General features: G+C 41.9%; 1 protein-coding gene across 5 annotated transcripts in view; it reads right to left on the bottom strand.

Moving 5' to 3' along the window:
* Positions 1-611: 611 nt before the first annotated feature.
* Positions 612-19,213, bottom strand: part of rgs12a (regulator of G protein signaling 12a) — a 35,169-nt gene continuing 16,567 nt past the window's right edge. For all 5 annotated transcript variants that reach the window (XM_026352698.1, XM_026352700.1, XM_026352701.1 and 2 more), the window contains 15 exons: positions 16,826-16,847; positions 14,792-14,961; positions 13,896-13,988; positions 13,238-13,381; positions 12,427-12,609; positions 12,169-12,319; positions 11,397-11,494; positions 10,999-11,190; positions 10,691-10,764; positions 10,448-10,574; positions 9,886-9,982; positions 9,580-9,638; positions 9,005-9,116; positions 8,210-8,773; positions 612-2,160 (listed from right to left, as the gene is read on the bottom strand). In XM_026352698.1, the coding sequence (XP_026208483.1) occupies positions 1,868-2,160; positions 8,210-8,773; positions 9,005-9,116; positions 9,580-9,638; positions 9,886-9,982; positions 10,448-10,574; positions 10,691-10,764; positions 10,999-11,190; positions 11,397-11,494; positions 12,169-12,319; positions 12,427-12,609; positions 13,238-13,381; positions 13,896-13,988; positions 14,792-14,961; positions 16,826-16,847 (2,379 nt within the window). In that variant the 3' untranslated portion in view covers positions 612-1,867. The remainder of the gene's footprint in view (positions 2,161-8,209; positions 8,774-9,004; positions 9,117-9,579; positions 9,639-9,885; positions 9,983-10,447; positions 10,575-10,690; positions 10,765-10,998; positions 11,191-11,396; positions 11,495-12,168; positions 12,320-12,426; positions 12,610-13,237; positions 13,382-13,895; positions 13,989-14,791; positions 14,962-16,825; positions 16,848-19,213) is intronic.

Raw genomic sequence — 19,213 nt, 5'->3', positions numbered from 1 at the left:
TGCTATGTTTTTATATTTTCAAATCGCCCCACTAAAATATTCGCAGTGAGTGGCTGGATGTATACGTGTAATACAGGTGTGTTACTGAGTTACTTTCATGTTTTCAGACATGATCAAGTCTTTTGATTTTGACATCAGGACATCAGTCTAACATAACTCCTGTTCCTCCAAAGACCTGACTAATGACACGTTGAAATGAGTTCTGTACAAACGTCCTGAATCTTAAGATCTCACACATTCCAGCAGTGACAAGCTGTGTCAAGACGAACTCCCCAGTCCCATAATCTAACCTCTAATTTTCACCAGCTGTGCTAATCTCTCTCCAGATGCTGAGCTAAAGCGAGTACGTCTCTGTGAGTAGTCAAGTCCCAGGTGAAATGAAAGTAGCTAAGATAAATTTGTTGAACTGAGACAAACCCTACAGTTAATCATTGACACTTCTGACTAACAAACACATTTAACTGGTCCAATGCATCAAGTAGAAGAATTCAGGGCTGTGAATGTTTTACATGAGACTTTGACTTTCAGGTATTCCCTGACGAGCTCAGGTAGCGCTGTCAGAAACACCAGAATTAATCATGCACGGTGAACCGAAAGAAAAGAGCTGGAAGTGCAGCCGTCAAAGCTTTTTAATTATTCAACATTTGGACAACCTCAATACCACAGAAGCAGGAGTTACAGGCAATAAAAGTACCGTCATGTATTATCTGTAAAACACAGGAAGACGACATAAACAGGAAATAGTTAAACGTCCAAGAAAAGTAGCCTCCGTTTTGATCCTGTAAACAAAGTCCTGCCTAACACATGGTCCAATTAGAGCGGGTGGCATTTTCTAATGGGACACACTCCATGCGATCGAGAGACAAAAGTCAGCTTGACTAAAAGGAAACTGGACTCGAGGTTCACGAGTAACCTCACTTCCTCAGTAGGTTTCAGCAGCCTCAGTGGAAGAGTCATAATCAAAGGCTTGATTAGTAATTAATAAACCATTTAGTGAAGCTTAATACGCCGGTAGCACATCAAAGATTTGCTATCTTTAAAACGGTTTACAACGGGCACCTCACAGACTTACTCAGCAGATATTAAGCTGTGATTAAAAGCTTAGTAAAACCTTAATAAATAGTTTTTATTTTAACTGCACCTTTCAGAACATTGTCCAAAACCTATACTGACAAGTGGACGTTAGGGTTTCATTTTTTCAGGCTTAAAAAGTGTTCTCTTAACATATGATAAATAAATGATCTGAAAGGTTCTAGAGGGAACATGTTCTATCTCTGAACTGCATCTCACAGTCCTCAGCAACAGACCGGCAGACAAACACTAATGATTCGACTCTGAGCTGAGACCTTTTTTATCAAACCTTACACTGTGAGCTGCAATTAACAGCTGTAATATTGTTTTATAGATCCGTAAAATGTCATAACTAACAGCTTAACTAATGGTGATTTGCTAATATACCTCACTTTTTAATTCAACTTGTGAGCAGGTAGAGACTCACAGCCCCATGACCGACAGCTTATAAACCATTTTTTGTGTGTGTCTTATTAGAAACTGCTACCAACGGCGTCTAATTTACAGCTTCTTCTGCGGTTGTCCTTTGTCTAACATGGCTCACAATGAAATTGCTTTGCGCTTAATTAATAAACTATTATCATAACAGAAAAAAAATAAGTCACTGTCCCAAAATTACAACCGTTAATCAAAATCAACAAGAAGATGCCAGATCCATAACAAATATACAATATCTATCACCATGGTATGGACGTTTTTGGAGTGTAACCTAAGCTTTGTACATGCAGCCCATCGTGCGACTACTTCTGGTTTCAGAGAGCCTCGGGCTTAAAGTGCAGCAGTGGGGGGGGTTCCCTTAGACTATTGTGGCCTTGAAAAGGTCCGTGTTGCAGTCCTTGCCCTCTGGTGGGTTGCGGCCATTTTGGGGCATCTGGGCGCTTCTCATCTTGCTCTGGCATTGCCGCAGCTCGGCGACGTAACCCTGGAAGCTCAGGCTGAGCTCAGAGTCCTCTCCCTGGGACGTTTCCAGTGTTCCCTCCTCCAGGTGCACTCCTTCCACATCCATCACCTCCTGAACCGTCCCTGCAGCGTCGGCTTCAGCAGCAGGCAATTTGGTGTTGGGTGAAGTTCCTGTTCCTGTTCTTCCCTCTGTGCGTGAGAGAAAAGGACAAAGAGTTAAGATCAGTTGACGCCACAGTATCTGTGAATATTTTAAATCTGCAGTCACTGAGTTTTTCAGCCACATATATAAGCAAACAGCTATTTTCAGAATCATCACTAAACTGTAGGCTTTGTTTTGGCCTTGAACGGAAAAAAATGTCTAGCTTTTTTAGCTCTCGCCAAAATGTCTTTTTAAAGAACAGTGACTAAACATGGACATGGTTATTATTGACCTTGGCTTCGTCTACATGCACCTTTGACTCACGTGGACCCAGAGGCGACACTGACGTAACCTTACACTGGCTACATCATGACAAGACTGCATTCAATTTCAGTGCATCTAATGAATGCGAACTTTGCCACTGCTTTGTGTGGGTTCACACACATTTCAAGCTCAAACTGCTTGAATAAACCTATCCGTTTAAAACGCTTGTATAATCTGACAATTGCACCGTTGTGTAATCTGGACAACTGTTGTCAAGATACAATTGATGACGTCGCTGTTTCCGCTCAGACTTGCTTAACTTCCTTTCCAATTCGTTGGAAAGAACCAGAAGAAACTGAACCAAGATGACATATTTAAAATCACTGCTTGTTGTCATGTGTGGTACATCTCAAAAGCTGCATGACATCGTGGGATGACCCTGACTACAATCTATAAAAACCCTTAAAGAGGGCACAGGCGTTCTGACATCCCCCTGTTCTCATGCAAGTGTGATCTTTCCATGATGTTGGCATTATGGTTATGATGAGTGAGAAACTCTCCACTTCTCTGTGAACTCTGTGGCCCTGCAGACTCTAAACAGAGAGGCCAGAGTGACTCAAACACAGCACTTCAACACATAGACCCTCCAAACTCAGCTGGCTGTGATTCACTGCTGTTCATGTCAGATGTAAACATTTCAAACAGCTCCAACAGCTGACCTCAAACAAAATCCCTGACTGCACAAAGTACGAGGAGAGCGATCAGACGGAACCTCCTGGAAATTCAAGCGCTTTCCAGCAACCGTCAAGGCCTTGTCTGAAGTTCAAGGGCACGATACTGTGTTGTGTTTTGGGACATGTCATGACATTGGGTAAAATTGGAAAATATTCAAGCCGCCTGTCATAACTGGTGCTACTGTATATCAACACAAACCTCCGTCACAGGGTTTTCCACAGGATGTGAAGTGTTGATGCTGGTATGTAGAGATGACGCATCATGATTGAAGAGTTAACAAGACAACTCTGCTCCTTTATAAAGTGCTGGAACTTACACCTGTGGGTTAAAATTAATCCATTTCTACTTAAGAAGAAATGTGTTGTACAAAATGGTGAGAATCTTCATCTGGACTATAATATAGTTTATTAATCACTTTAGGGAAATTTTAGTTAGTCTATAGTTGATAAACTGAGAATTTAGTGTCTGGTTCAAGGACACCTCGACATGTAGCCGGGAGAAACTGGGAGTCGAACCACTGACCCCGCTCTACCAACTGAGCTCCTGCTCGTCTTGAATCCAGAGATGCTGAGATTACAAGAAAATCTTCACAATTGAGATGCTGGAACCGGGGAATGTGAAATGAAAAGTGACTTAGATCTGCAGTAATTGATGAGTGATTTTATGGTCTCGCTCCACAGGTTGAGATTCACGGGTGTATGCTCACCTATTACTATTCAGGGCAGGCGAACGACGCTTGTCCCAGCATGCAATGGGCAAAGGACAGGGAAACACCCTTCACATGTTGCCAGTCACATGACAACCCAGTGAGGAGACAGTCCTCGTGTAACCATCTGTTTTTGGACCCAGATATAAAACATTTATTATGTTTTTAAAAGAAATGTCTTATTGTATTGCATATGTGTTTCCATCAAAGTAAAGGAGCGCTTCCCAACGAGTGTGTTTTTGACGCTGCGGTTTGGTTTAATATGCCTCCTGCAGCGAGTCCGCAGCAGTCCTTACTGAGGCAGGCTGCCAAAGATCCATGTAGGGTCCTCTCCTGTCCGCCAGATGGATGATCAAGCTGGCCCTGGGTCAGCAGCTGCCAGCTTTGAGAGCTGATGCAGGGATACAAGGAGGAAGAAAGTGAAACAGGCCCAAAGAAAAATTCAGCCATATGGCCCCTCAGGTGCACACTGATGACTGGGTCATTACAGAGGCCCTTTTGGAGATAGCCCTGGTCATAGGGTACAGGCCTCATTTACCGCCAGGAATCCTTTCATCTTCTGTGTGGACCAAAAAGTAAATATGAGCAACCAACTTCTGATGGTGACTGCTGAGAGAAAAAGCCAAACAAAGTCTCAGCATAGTCTTTGCTACGGTTTCCTGCTTCTTATTTATCTAAAGGCAGAGATGGAATGATGCGACTAGTTAATCAAGTCCAGCATTGTTGTTGAATACTCCAAGTTCAAAATCACATGAAAGTACTTACACTGTGTTATGTCTCCCCCTAGTGGGCACATGACTCCCTACAGACTCAACGCTTGCCAGACAGAGGGAGGTGATTACAGCCACTGGTAAATGGTCACAGCAACATAGAGCAGCAGCTCTGGACCTCTGGATACAGACCAGAGGCCCAGTGGTTTTCATTTTTACAGTCTAATAAGGGAGTTTATTTACACCAGATATGCCAAGTGAATGCAGTAAAATACCTGTTCACACAGAAAAGGGTCTGAGAGACACAGGTTTTAATGCTAATGTTAATACTTGGGTTAATATATATATATTATTACATAAATTTATATTGATTTTTTTGTACATGAAAGATTTATCTGTGCTCCCAAAAACCTCAGAGACATGATGTCTAATCATATTCTTACCCTAGATGACATCATATTGGCCTCAAGTAACACTGTGAGGAGTTATCTTTGACCAGAATATCTCCTTTATATCATACATGAAAAAAATCTTCTTCCACCTGAGGAAGGAGGATGCATTCTGTCTCAAAGTGATGCTGAAAAACTAGTCGTGCATTTTTTGACTGGACTATTGTATTTCATTATTAATAAGATGTCCCAATAACTCCAAATAAATCCAAAATGCTGCAGCCAGAGTTCTGACTTTGAACCATCTCATAGTTATGCTACTATAGATTCGTCTGCTGGTGGACCTCTACTGATACGCTGTGCTCTGCCCCTCTCCTCGTCATTAACTTTGTCTTTTCTCTCTCTCGTAGTTGTGCTTCCTCCTCTTGGTCTCGCTCTCTCTGTTCTACTCGGCAGGTATCTATGGTACCAGAGCTGTATATGTCTAGAGTAGAGTTACTGGTCCTACCAACCTGCCCATTGTTGTCGCTGCTTTGTTGTTACTTGTTGCCTGCTGTTCTTCCCACTCACCCCAACCGGTTGAGGCAGATGGCCGCCCACCCTGAGCCTGGTTCTAAGGTTTCTTTCTCTAAAGAGATTAGGGTTTCCATATAATTCTGAACACAGTTTTACGTTGGAAGGTCTTAAACCTTAAACACTATATATAGAGTGCCTTCTGTTGTGACTTGGTGCCATTTAAACAGAACAGAATTGAATTGTTGATATGTGGATCTCGGCATGTCTTGTGAACTTCAAATGATATGGTGTGATTATTTAACATATACTCCTCTCAAAGGAAACTCTTGCAAGCTTAGAACAAAACTGAATTGAGGAACATGTTGATTCCCCTCAGAAGCAACTACATCTATTCCTTTGGAACAGCAGGGGGCGTCAGTCTGAAAGTAATGCACAGCCTGGAGGTGGACATCTGCAAAGACTGACTGACAGTGAAACAGAACTGCTTTTAAATCTTATTTACTTAAATTGACTTGTTCCAATGGGTTTTTATCTCTTAAACACTTTATCGTGCCTGTGAGAGTGACTTTCCACCCTAATTCAAATGTAACATTTTCATAAAGTCTCTAAACAGTGGTAAAGTGGAGGCGTTGCTGCATTTTCATATTTGCAGATCCAAGCACGAAGGTGGCAAACTGTGTTAAAAATATGGCTGCACTGAATCATAGCTATGTTTCTATTTTAGCAAGTTGGAGAAAGAGAGAGCGAGAGGGGGAGACGCAGAGAAATAGGCTGGCAGATAGATGAAAACCAGTAGTGACAGTTTCTATCTGTAGCTCAGTCAACTCTGGATAAGGTTACCATGGCGCCCGGTGGTGGGAAGAATCAGCCTGATGCGCTTAGCAACCAGAAAAGAGAAGCGAGTCTGTAGAGGAGCTGAAAGGCTTCGATTCCTCCTCATCATCTTGTGTACATATCACCTTACATTAAAGCTTAGCTATTATAACAGGGCGGTAAGGTCAGAGTCAACATGTTGGTGCCACTTCGATTAAGTGCTTTGAAGTGCAGGATATTCATCAAATGAGCAGGCTTTGTTGTTGGGGAAAATGTTGAGCATGATTATCTTCTTTTCTGCAGAGTTCACAGTGTTTTCAAAAAAAGGCTTCCAGGGATTTTGTTTAAAGTCAGAATAAAAACCATGTTGTCTATAATTGGATGTCTGAACACAAGTGAAACTGCAAGACGAGTTCATCACCAGTACAAATCAATTCACCACTTGTTTAGCTTAAAATCTCAGAAACATACACAGTGGAGAAGCGGGAAATGACAAATAAAGACGGGAAATGGAAAATGAAATCCATCTGCAGGAGACGATAACGATCTTGCACTCCGTACAGAACGAACCAACACTCCAGAAAGCTTTGAAAACACAAGTTTAACAGAAAACAGACTCGGGAGATTTAAAACACCACTTTAAAACTACACACAACAGAGCAGTGACAAAAAACAGAAAACACGAATCGCCAAGCAGGTAGACCGAGCAATCTAGCAGACCACACAATCTGAGCAGAAAAAACACACAGCTATCAGCAACACCCTGAAACGAATGTACACAGAAAAGTACACAAAGGAGTGGGAGCTGATGAGAGGAAGAAGCCACAAGACAAAAATGACACAGAGCTAAGGGAGAATGGGAGAAGGCATGCGGAGGCGGAGAGGAGAGGAGAAGTGGTGATAGCTATGCAGCGAGGGAGAGAAAACTGAGCTCACAAACGTGTAAAAAGACAAACGAGAGTGATTTCCAATTCTAACATTTATTAGATCTACTCAATCACAGGTACAGAGTTTATTGGCAGTGATTATCTACAACAGGCATCTAGAGAGGAGGTGAATGACCCAGATAAAGAATGACAGGCAATTCAACAATGTCACCGCTGCTGAGCAGCGTTTGTCCTCCAATGACTAATTATTTTCTCCACTGCTCAAATTGCTACAGCAGGAGCTGACACCATTTAGTGACTCACTGGTTGTAGAGAGTTGCGTAAGAAAAAGAGAGAAAAAGCTTTTTGACACTAACATTGTTGAATTGCTCTTAACTAGAGGTGGTGGGATGGAGAGGATTACAGCAATTGTTTAGAAATCACTGTTTGGCATTCACAGGTCCAACACTGTAAAACAATTTCATGGGTCTGGCTTGCTACGTTGTTTTCTAGTTGTACATGATGACCCCAGGAAACACAGCTGCTAATCTCATCACTTTCAGTTCTTCAGTTGCTCTGAAATATAATCTTCAGAACAACATTTTACTGTCTACAGTACTGTCAAATATTGATCATTCATCTGTATGCATTATGCATATATTATTAATATTCATAAGGTCTGCAATCAGTTCAATCAGCAATCTCAAGGACCCAAAACTACAAAATAAACTGTAAATATTTAACTAGAACAAAGTACTCCCAGTCATGTAACATGGGAAGTGACATCCAAGTAAATATTACTGAACAAAATATACACATCACTATTTACATGATGATCGGAGTGGAATTAAGATCAATCACACACAGACACACACACACACACACACACGCTTTGCTAAGATTAACAAAACAAATCAATTTCAATGATTGCTAAACTGAGAAGGAGTCAATATTCGTCAATAAAGTGCATCAGAGTCAGTATAGAGAAAGTTTTATCATGAGGGCGGTTGGGTTAGACCACCGGAGAGATCACACACATGCACATACGACATGCACGCAACCACACGGAGCACTGGCTTATTACACTGTAGAAGTACCTGAAGTGGACTTTCTCTCTCCACCAGCGTCTTGAGACTGGGAGCAGGGTGGTGGCGGGGTGAAGTTGGCTTCAGGCAGGCTGCTCTCGAAGGACGGCATGGGAGATGGCGAAGGAGGCAGCAGGGTGCTGTTAGGGCTGCTGATGTCGCCCTCACCCACAAGCGTCAGGTCAGTGTGGCTGTCCTCCTCCACAGTGCGGAGGCTTGGCCGGGTGTCTAAGGGCCGGGAGATGGGCGATAGGTGGGTGCCAAAAGTTGTGTGTCGGGGAGGGGGCATCAGGCACCGCCTGGTCCCGGAGTGTCCATTGGCACTGGAGCTGAGAGAGGAGTCCAGGCTCTCTGAACGAAGGCTGGAGGTGAGGGGCCCACGTGTGGAGATGCCATTCTCCCTGCTCTGTTTTAGGGAGTCAGGGGTGGAGCAGGCCAAGTCGGAGGAGACGGAGCAGGAGGAGGTGGGCGGGGTTAGACGCAGGAACTCAGGAAGCACCAGGTCTTCTTTGCTGAGGAGTCCGCGCTGGTCGTTGGCTCGGCTGCTCTGTGCCCGGCTCAGCAGCTCAAAGAATTCTGCAAAACAGATCAGAAAAGTTCCCTCACTTCAACTTTCCACAACATGTGAGCACCTGGAAGAAAAGGATTAGTTGGGTTTAACATGCATCATAGCAGCCTCACACCTGACAGAGAAAATAACCCTCGGGAGCTGCCAAAGATATCAGTTAGTCCTGAGGCAAAGCGAAGCTAAGACATCCACCAAATGTTTAAAGGAAAGAGAGAGAAAGAAGGAAAAGGGGGATTTACCTTCAGCTTCATCTATATTAATCTTTTTCTGTTTTCTCTTTTCCCCTGGGAGTGCTGAGTCTGGTCCACTTGATCTCACAGAAAAGTCCTTTGGTGTTGACCTCTCATCTCCCTGCAGATGCAACAATAACAATGCACTCTGTTAGGGGATGGAGGGACGGGGAGGGTGATGTTGTAAGGGGAGGCTGAGCATGAGTTGCCCAGAGTGTCCAGATATACTGAGACATTCATGCAAAGATGAGACTGGTCCATCTGTTGGCTGTGTTTTTACTGACCTTGCTAGTATCTAGACCAAGTACGATCTGCCTACATATGGTCTAACAACTCAAGCATGGAAAATATGAGTGAGTGAGTGAGTGAGTGAGTCAGCCACAGGCAGTGTTAGGATGAAGACTAAGATGAAAACAAACACGTATTGACAGCTTAGCACTGGCTAAATGTTAATAAAGGTTAATGTGGACCAGTATTAAATGATACTGAATTTTGCTGAAGCAGCACAGCAATAGCAAAGAGACCAAAACACCACATGTGGAGTTTGTAGCAACATGTTGTATGAGAGAGAAGTCGGCACTTACGGCAGCAGAAAAACTCCTGGTTGGAGGGTGGCCTTTTAGGGAGGAAGACTTTGATTTGTCTGTTTGAAAGAGAGAAAGGGAGAGGCATACATGAAAAATGTATCAAGGTGAGAAACTGATGGGGGAGAGAGAGATAGGAAGAAAGGACCCTTAAAACATAAGAGAGGTGTCCTGCCAAACTTCAGTATGGTAATGAAATGTGTCACTGCTACGTTCTGGTGTAAAAAAGTTATTCTCCAGGACAAACGTTTTTGCGTCTAATAATTAAAGTTATATTGTATTTTATATTGTGCTAGCTGGTCATACCTTTTCCTGAAGCTGGGTCTGCTCGTTCCAAAACAACTCGCAGTCCATCCAAACTCGATATGGGCGCACCCAGATCCAAAGGCTCAGTTTCTCCACTCTAAAATGCAACACGTTGCAACATGTTAGTGTCTTCACCTGTTTTTGCTGAAGACTAAATATGTTGTTATTTAATAAAGCAAAGCATATGGCTGATATTTGAGTGCACAAGTCTTTGCTTAATTTATAAGCCATCTTTCAACCCTGGTCTGCTGTATAATACAGTTATAATGCCTGCAAACCCACAGGACTAAAATAAATCATCTGGCAGGGGTTTGGGAGGGAGTTAAGAGTCGGCATGTTTGAGCAGTGTCGTCATTCTTAATTATAGCCCTGGTGCTCCATCTTCAGAGGCTGGGCTGAGTCACAGCGCTAACCACCATGTAGAGATGGAAAAGGATGCGGTCACTTCCCTCCGCTAACTATGATACTCCACCCTGTGGCACTGTCATACACTGCACACACTGCACTATGGACACACAGGAGCTTCAAACGGATTAAGGCATTGTAAAAACCAGGAACTTACTATTTTGGCCACAAGATCGCTGAGGTGAAGACCATATTTGGCCACCACGGGACGCAGCACCTCAGTGACTGGTTTGGTAGGTTTGGCTTTCAGTCCCACAGAGCGGTTAATAGGTACCAGGTCCAATCTAGGATTAAAGACAAAGCAAAAGTAAAGATGAGTATATTATAGCTTTATAGAATCACAATTGTATGTAAAATTGAAATCTAAGTTAAAGGCACTCTGAATGTGAAACACACACACCTAAATAATGTCCGCTTCTCCAGCCTCAAGTCTCGTGAGCTGAGGGTCATGCAGTCTTGATCCAACACCAAAGGCTACGAGAAAAAAAAGCACAAAACTATACATGAGTCCGTACAATTCAACAAGAACTAGACACACAAACATCCTCTCTACGGGTAAGGGTAGTCACACTGTATTTAGCAAAGTCTGATTTATAATAAACACAGAGTTGAGTCACTTCATACTAGACGCAGCAGCGTCCTGATCTATTAGCAACAGATGTTCTTAGCATTTGTCAAAAATTTGTCGGCAGTGTCTGCCTCCTTCACCTTATCCCCTCCCACCAGGAAGAGGTCGACGGCTGCGATGTTGATGCTGATGTTGTGACAGAGATCTTGGAGAACTTCCCTAATCGAGGCACCGGGCCGTAGCGTGATAGAAGAGCAAGAGCCGTCGGGTAGAATCACGCTACAGTGTTTTGGTGAGCGCTCCCATGCTCCGAGTGAGTGGCGATTATCAGCCTAGGAGAGAAAAAAGATTCCAAAGGGTTAATTTCAGAAAAAGTTATGGCTGATAAGTGTCAGGCATAACAATGCAGTTGTATTAGCAGCGATTTATCCATCTCTAAATAAAAAAGGGTGTAAAAATACAACTATGGTCCATTTTAATGGCTTTACCAGAAACTGGGCTCTGTGTTACCATGGTGACATGTCCGGAGGAATCTTACCTCAATCTTGCCAGCAGAGCAAGAAGTAGCCATCTCCAGACTGGTACCGGACGACAAGGAGCCCTGGGACTCCCTCCGCCCATTACTGCCCCAGTAATCTGCACAAAACAGCACAAAGGACGATGAAACAATGCAGATAAGAAATATTATCTCTGTTGAGATTAAATCATACAATGTGTAATAATGTAATGTTTTTGATTTATGTTGTAGTTTGCCGCTAGAAAATCTTGGCAGGCTATATGGTGCATCTCATCAAACAAGATCTGAGTAAACAGTAGCTATTGAATTAAATTTAAAGTCATCGAGAGACATTTATGTTAAAGCACTTAAACATTTATATTTGTATAATTTGTACAATTTCACATGAAATAAAAATACCGCATGATTTAGCTTTTATGGCTTAAATTATTTGTCTCAAAGCCTGTATTTTTACAGACTTAGATAAAGATTTTAGTTAATTGCAGCATTTAAAATTATGTTTAAGCTATATTTTGATATTATTGTAATTAATAGTTTTGTATCACCATACCTTGGATTAATTTTGTCCATCTATATGGATAATTCAAAATGCAACGTGTGTGTTCAATTCTTTGATCACTGCTGTGTTTCAACATGCCTTCCCTGCATGTAGCTCAAGGCAACCCTGAAGCCGGTAGTCATTTGGTGTTGTGTTAAAGGACACTTTAATTCTACAGTAGGAAGTTTTTCTGTTGCAAAACATTTAAACAGCAGGGATCTTTAAAACCAGATGGGTTGTTAATTAATTTCTCACCGAGGTTAATGTCTCCAATTTCCTTCTTCTTTGGACCTTTTCCAAAGCTCCTGTTGCGAGACCATGAGAAGAAGATGCCGCGTTTCTTGTCAGCGCTCTCGTCTTTGCTGTCCTCATTCAGTGACCTCCCTGATCTCTGCTTTCTGGCCTCCTGCGAAATGGAAGACAAACAATATGTGCACACAAATTAATTGATGATAAGCAATCACATATCTCTATGATCAGTCACTTTAACACAGTTCAAATCTTTAGTGGTACCTTTTTCGGAGTGGAAAGAGTGGAGCGGTCAGAGCTCGCACTGTGTTTGGATGGTGCAGGACTGCAGGGGATCTGATAGGGGTCCGGCAAAGGTTGACCATCTACCTCAGCACGCATACACTCTTGGTAAAGGGAGGACTTGAGGAATCTGGAATAGCTGTCAAACTTCATGAGGTTGAAGATCTGGAGACATGGAGAAAGAGTGTAATAAGTAATAAGTAAAGTACTAAGCAAGAAAATCATAATGAGAGGAAGAGGTGAGACACACAAAAAAGCATGGTGAGTCAATAATTAGGAAGTGAGGAAAAGCAAACAAAGCACAGGCAGCAACAAGTGAGGGAAAACGACTAGTGTTAACATATGGTTACAGCTGATGTTATGACAGGTGTCTTAACAGTTAACAATTTATTGTGTTCATGGGCAAGCTGAAAATATACAGATCTCTGAGTACATGTCTATGTGTCAATGTGTTCAGTATGCGCTAGATTCTCTGTGGGTGTGTGCCAGTTTGTGTTTATCTCTCTGGTAAAGCCTCAGAGCCCTTTCGTAAACAAACCCAGATGGCCACCAAAAAAACCCAATATGCTTGTGCAAAGTGACTAAAGGCTAGATGAGAACAAAACCCCCCACTGCACACAGAATCCATCCTAATAAAACTGTCTAGAAAATATCTTCATCTGTAGTTTTCATGTAGAACAACTGAATAATTAAAATGGGAGAAGTCCTGAATTGATCCAAGATGTGAACATTTGAATAACTGGAACAGATTACAGCATCTCAAAAAATGAACTCGCAACTCTCTTGATTGTACCTGTAACTGCTGGGTCTTGAACATGTCGGGTCGCGGGGAGGTGAGGACGTCATCGGCCAGCTGTGCTTGGCTGTCAATGTTGACCGGCATGGTGGCCTTGCTGGACAGGAAGCTGTTGTAGATCTCTCCCGCTCTCTGGGACAGCTGCAGTTTGAAATAGGTTTGTAAAAAATAAATGTAGAAAATCATTTTGCTAAAAGTTAGTTTTTTCTGCTATTTTATAGAAACGTTTTCGACCCAATTAAATGAGCATCAAAATGTCCACTGACATGCACTGACCCTCTGTTTTTAGCCCCATTAGTGCCTGTATTACTCTGCTGCAAAGCAGTGGGAACTTACAAATGGGATCACAAGATAAATCTGAGGAATGATTAAGGGGATAGGAGAAAATAACAGAAACATATTTCTCCTACCCAAAGCTTTTTTTTCTAATCATTCTCATTTTCAAACTGAAATTGAAATATATCAGAAAGGAAAATCACAATGATTAATTTAAGAATCCACTACAAGGGATCATACATAGATTTTATTTAAAACAGGAACCCTCTCGTGTTAGTCAGGAATGATTTTATCTATAAGCTTATGTCACGATCTGCCAGTTCACACTGGATCGCAGTATACAAATACCTATAACCATAGCTGCATACTCCGGACTTACCTGCTTTTTATCTGTTGCAGGGACATGACTGAAGTATTCACAGGCCTGCCAGAACAAGATATTCTCCTCACTGAATTCTTTCTTGAGGAATTCCTGCGGAAACACACAGCACAATAATTTCTATATGATCTCAAACTGGTGATTGCATTCTCAACTTTGCAGTGCTGACCAGTAGTGAGGGAAGAAATTACTGGGTGTAATGCTGTGAACAAGATTGCTGTAAGCGTAGGCACAGGATGGCGTAGGCGAGTGCATCTCTGATCAGTGTTGAGGGAAGGTGAGGAGGGGGGTGGTTCTGGGACGCCAGAACCTAATGTTGAGCCTCCTGAAGGTGTTGTGGGCTAAATTAAAATACACATCTTTTATGTGGGAGGTATGTTAAATGAAATGCCTGTACTCACTAAGGTTGGGTACTGATAACTCAAGCCGAAACTTTGGATTTGTTAAGAAAATATTTTTTTGTTGAACTTAAGCCCATAGTCATGGTTATACATAGGTCAACGCTAAAAGGTTTGACAAAAATTCACAGTTACACAGCATAATGTACCATTTCCTTCATATCGTAAGGTGGTCTTACTGCAGCACTGTATAAGAATGAAGCATTTTTTATGTAAAAGCTGATGGAAGAGCACAAGGCATAAATAAGATGTTTTTGCTTCAAGCACGGAGTTTTCTTTCCTACTCAAACAACATGCCCTGAATCCAAACAAGCCTTCAATAAAAAAACAGAATCAATAAGTGCAATTGTTCAACTCCAAACCACAATGCTAGAGTTCACCCACGCTATTTTAGTCAAACATGTTGACTCTGAAGCACCAATAAATTTCATGTCAGCTGTTTGAATACTTTTGGTCAGAAGTGATACAATCAGCAAGAGAAACTTTTCCTCAGCATACCGAGAAGTAGCGCACGCCCACGGGATCCTGGAGGAGTCGCTCAAAGCAGGCAGCCCAGCTGGCCACTCGCTGCTCTGGAACCCCTCGGTGGCTGCCTGCTCCTGGAAGACTGCCATTACTGTTCAGACTGCTCTGGCTGCAGCATCCCTGCAACTGGACTCCACTATAGTCTGCAAGACAGGAAAGCAACACAAAGTTAATCAACTCGGATGTTAACGGGCGGTTCCAGCCAGAGGGAATTGTCAGAGAGAGTCATTCTCCAGTTTGCCCTGTTGTACTGTAAATATGCCTTTGAATTTTTGTGCTTTGGTTTCTTTTGGCACTTGAAAGTATTTACACTCATGGAGGAGAATGAGACTTACTACTTTATTTAATCTCTGTCAAAGACACAATAAAAACAGCTCTATTCTTTTCTATTGTGCAGTGGGCATTAGTCTAAAAAGCATGTCATAAACTATCTAGACATAATAGAGAGCCAATAGGTTCCCTATACCTGCATCAAGCCAGATTACAAATAGAAAATGTGTAAGACTATAGTAAAGGCCATGGTTGTTGAAAGGACAGCTAATGACTATTTATGCTGCCCTTTACTATGCCTTGCACCAGCTAATGTTGTATAATAAGCATAAGTTCAAAACATGCTATGAGGGAAGTGTGTTAAGTGAGGCTAAGTGATCTGTTTCCCTCCAATAAAGACAAACAGCAGATGTCTGTTTGAAAGTGAGATGCAAAGAGGGCAAAGCAAGAAGTGGGAAGAAAGAGGGGCGGCTCTGCTGATAAAAGGGACACAAGGAGGGCGAGTGGGTGAGGTTAATGGAACTGCTGGTCAACTGAAGTAGGGGCCTCAGCCTGCACAGTACCTGCTATCATGGCAGCAGATGGCCGCTTAAGAGCTGTTGGCTAACCATGTAGGGAGCACATAGTAAAAGCAAAACAAAACAAAAAACACAAAAGGGTCACAGCAGGATTGCTTACAGATGCACACTAACTGTAGTCATTCTGTGAACAGTCAACTGGTTGGCATGAGCAACTGGGTATAAACAGTTTAGCTTTGCTGCAACAGAAATGTTATCTGGGTCAAGTAAGAAAAAGTGTTTGACTCTTCATCTTCATCTTGCCAATGATGCAGGGACAATAAGTGGAGTGGATTTACAAATAGGTGCAGTTTTACTGGGGTGTTGTGAAATAAAAGCACCGCAAATAGTACATGATATCACTGCATTACAGTGAGGACTTTAGGTTGTGACTAATGCTGCCTTTACATGACCTCTTCCTACTTTCTTAGCAAATAGTTCATTTAAATCAGTAAATGTGTTACAGGGATTATATGGGCTTTGTGTTAAGTAAAACAATTTGAGGAAGTGTTGTTTTTTCCCCCAACAAGGTCAAATGAGCAGTTTCTCTGTGTCACTGAGTGTCCCTGTCTAACGTGCTGACAAGCCATTTATTTCAGCTTGACTTATTGTATTTAGGACTGAGGCATTGGGGTCCATGTTTACCACTGTGTACTGCTCAGCTAATGACTGCAATAAGCAGCTCTGTGCATGATCCACATCTATAGTGAAGGGAGCAGATCTACACTCCACAGTGCAGCCTTGGTCAGCCTATTAGTAGATGTTATTAAAACTGCACTAAATGGGAGGACCAGACAGCACACATGGAAGCCCCAACTGCAACCCAAAACACACTTAACAAACATCCTTTGTTAATGAGGCATGCCGCCTACAGCCTACATCATTCTCACTAAAAGACTTTTTTTTTTTTTTTTGACTTTTTTAGACCATTTTTATTGAGCAACTACAAAGCTTGCATTGAGGGTAAATCAAAAAATTAGAAATGGGAGAAAAAGTGGACCAAGCAGTGAGAGGTGGACAAGATGAAAAAGATTCAGTGTTAGGAAAAATGAATCATTAATGAAATAAAGAAACCACAAACAGTATATAACACTGCATAAATTATCTTCTAGCTTTAACAGCAAATACTCATATTTCAGCGTTAGTTATCTAAAAGGACTAATAGAGGAATAGTACTCACCACCATCTGAAGAAGCAGCAGACTGAAAAAGAACAAAGAGAGACATGAGTGAGAGGCTGCCCTCATGACCCCCTGTGCTGAGACAAGAGACTGAGGACTGTGCTGATAGCAGTGTCTCTCCAGGCATCCCTCCAATCGCTCTGAGGTGTTGTGTCTTTGTGGTTTGAATGTGAGAATGTGTACATGCCACTGGGAAGGGGCTGGACTTTGGGTCCTTACACAAGATCTTTTATTTGTAAGTGAGTGGACCCCAGGCCCCTACCACACACAGCTGTTCACACCTCCATGCCAGGACCCACCCCTCATTTTATATGACCTCAAAAAAAAAAAAAAAAAAAAAAAACACACAACAAATACAGCTCTCAGTGTGTGCATTCCTGCTAACTGCAGACATTTAGATCAAAGCTCATCAAGGCAGAGCTACTTGAGAGGCCATCACTAGTTGAAATGATCCTCTTTTCATTTGCTAATTCAGGGAACGAGCGGTTCATGCATGTGTAGATGTTCCTGAATAAAAGACAAACAGCACAAGCTCCCCTAGTGGGAAACGTCATGGTGACAAATTTCCATAACTGGTTGTAATTACTGCCAAGTGATTATACTAAATAAAACACCAGCCTAGTCTGATCTTATGATGGATCAACAAATATGTCCTTGGCAAAACTACAATAAGAAATCACTAACTCAGCACTGAGCGCCTATTAAACCAAACAATATTTTGGTCAGGCTAATAGCAGGAGATAAAATGCCCAAATTGTGGTATCAAAATAATTTAAATGCAGGGGAGGATATGAGAGGCACATCTCAGGGCTTGGTCCAAGAACACTTCGGTGCGTTGGAGGTTTCTTCTGAAAATGGGAGATTATTTTCAAGTGAGTGTTATCTGAGCTGCCACTTCAAAGTGTGAATATTCTGGGCTGATAATATGTCTAAACAAGGCTCGTATTGCCAGGATTGAGCATTGGCGTGAGGAGCACATACAATCTGTGCTTTAACATTGGAACACTGGTGGATGCTGATGAGGCTAGTTTGGAGACATTAGGAAGTGTTTTCTTATTCCAGTCTGTCAGTTTTGATTTACATTGTAGTTTTCAGCTTGATAAATCAGCCTTGGAACAAGTCCACACAGTTATGGGACGGGCCTACTTTTTCTTTTTTGTCTTGATGCAACCGGCCATCTGAAGGTGGGGGAGTTGGAGTCACTGTCATGTGCACTGACGTGACAGTTTGTTCCATTTTAGGAGTGACCACATGTAAAAGCTCTATCAGACACAGACCACTAAACCACTAATTGTCCATCACAGTCTCTTTACAACTCTGCTGCTGCTGCTGAGTCCAACCTCATATAGTCAACACCCAAAAGCCACCCCTTCTGTGGTGGCTAGCATGTGTACAGTAATCATGGGTGGGTAGGATGGAGACCAGCATGAAGCTGAAACAGAGGACAGGGAAATAACAGGACACCCACTACATCTGTCTGTCCCTTTGACTCTAAAAACAGCTCAACCTCAGACCTTAAATATAATATGAGTGTTGAGACTGAGGTTCATTTTAAAGAAGAAGACAGACCTCATACAATGTGACGTACATAGTCATTTTAAACAAACTAAAAGGTCAAAGGTCTTAAAATTTGAAAGTTGTATTTGGTGCATTCACTGCTGTCCTTGTTTCAGGAGGAAATACAACATTTACAGCATTTGTTTAAAGACATTCTACTTCCTAGATGACAAATAAGGAAATTATCTATTTCTTGTAAGAATGGAACTTCCACTTATCCAGTGATACACAGTTTGAGTAGGGGAGTGTCAGGGATTCAGAATTAATGCTCTCTTGACACAGGATTGATGTAATAAGTCATGTTTCAAATCGCACTCTTGTCAGGAGGAGAATTGTATTGATGACAAATATTTCATACGTTGCACAAGTCTAAATCAAAATGTTGTAAAAAAAAAAAAGAAAAGAAAAGAAAGAAACAGCAATTCATCAAGCCTGACACATACTTTACTGTATTACTCAAATTCTACTGTAATTCTCAAATGATTATTATGACTGATTACTAATGCTTTTGTTTGCTTTTCTGTAATGAAACAAATTGTGATAAACACCCACCAAAAGTTTCTATATAGTGTTCAAATGTTTAAATGGACATACAGAGAAAATATAATGAGAAACTAGAAACAACAAATGTTTGGCTGCTTTGATAAACAACTTAAAATATGCATTTAGTATCAACAATCTTAATATTTGATGACATGATTATACATCACTGACCAGGCAGAGCGGGCAAATTTACATATGGTGGTATGTGCATGGTTATATGATTGCGCCTGCTGAGGTTAGACCACACACGCCAATGTGTGTTTTTCAAGTCGTTACAGCTTCCTTGCC

Source organism: Anabas testudineus, chromosome 18 (assembly GCF_900324465.2).
Source record: "Anabas testudineus chromosome 18, fAnaTes1.2, whole genome shotgun sequence".
NCBI classification, from domain to species: Eukaryota; Metazoa; Chordata; class Actinopteri; order Anabantiformes; family Anabantidae; genus Anabas; species Anabas testudineus.
This window is presented reverse-complemented; position numbering and strand designations above follow the sequence as displayed.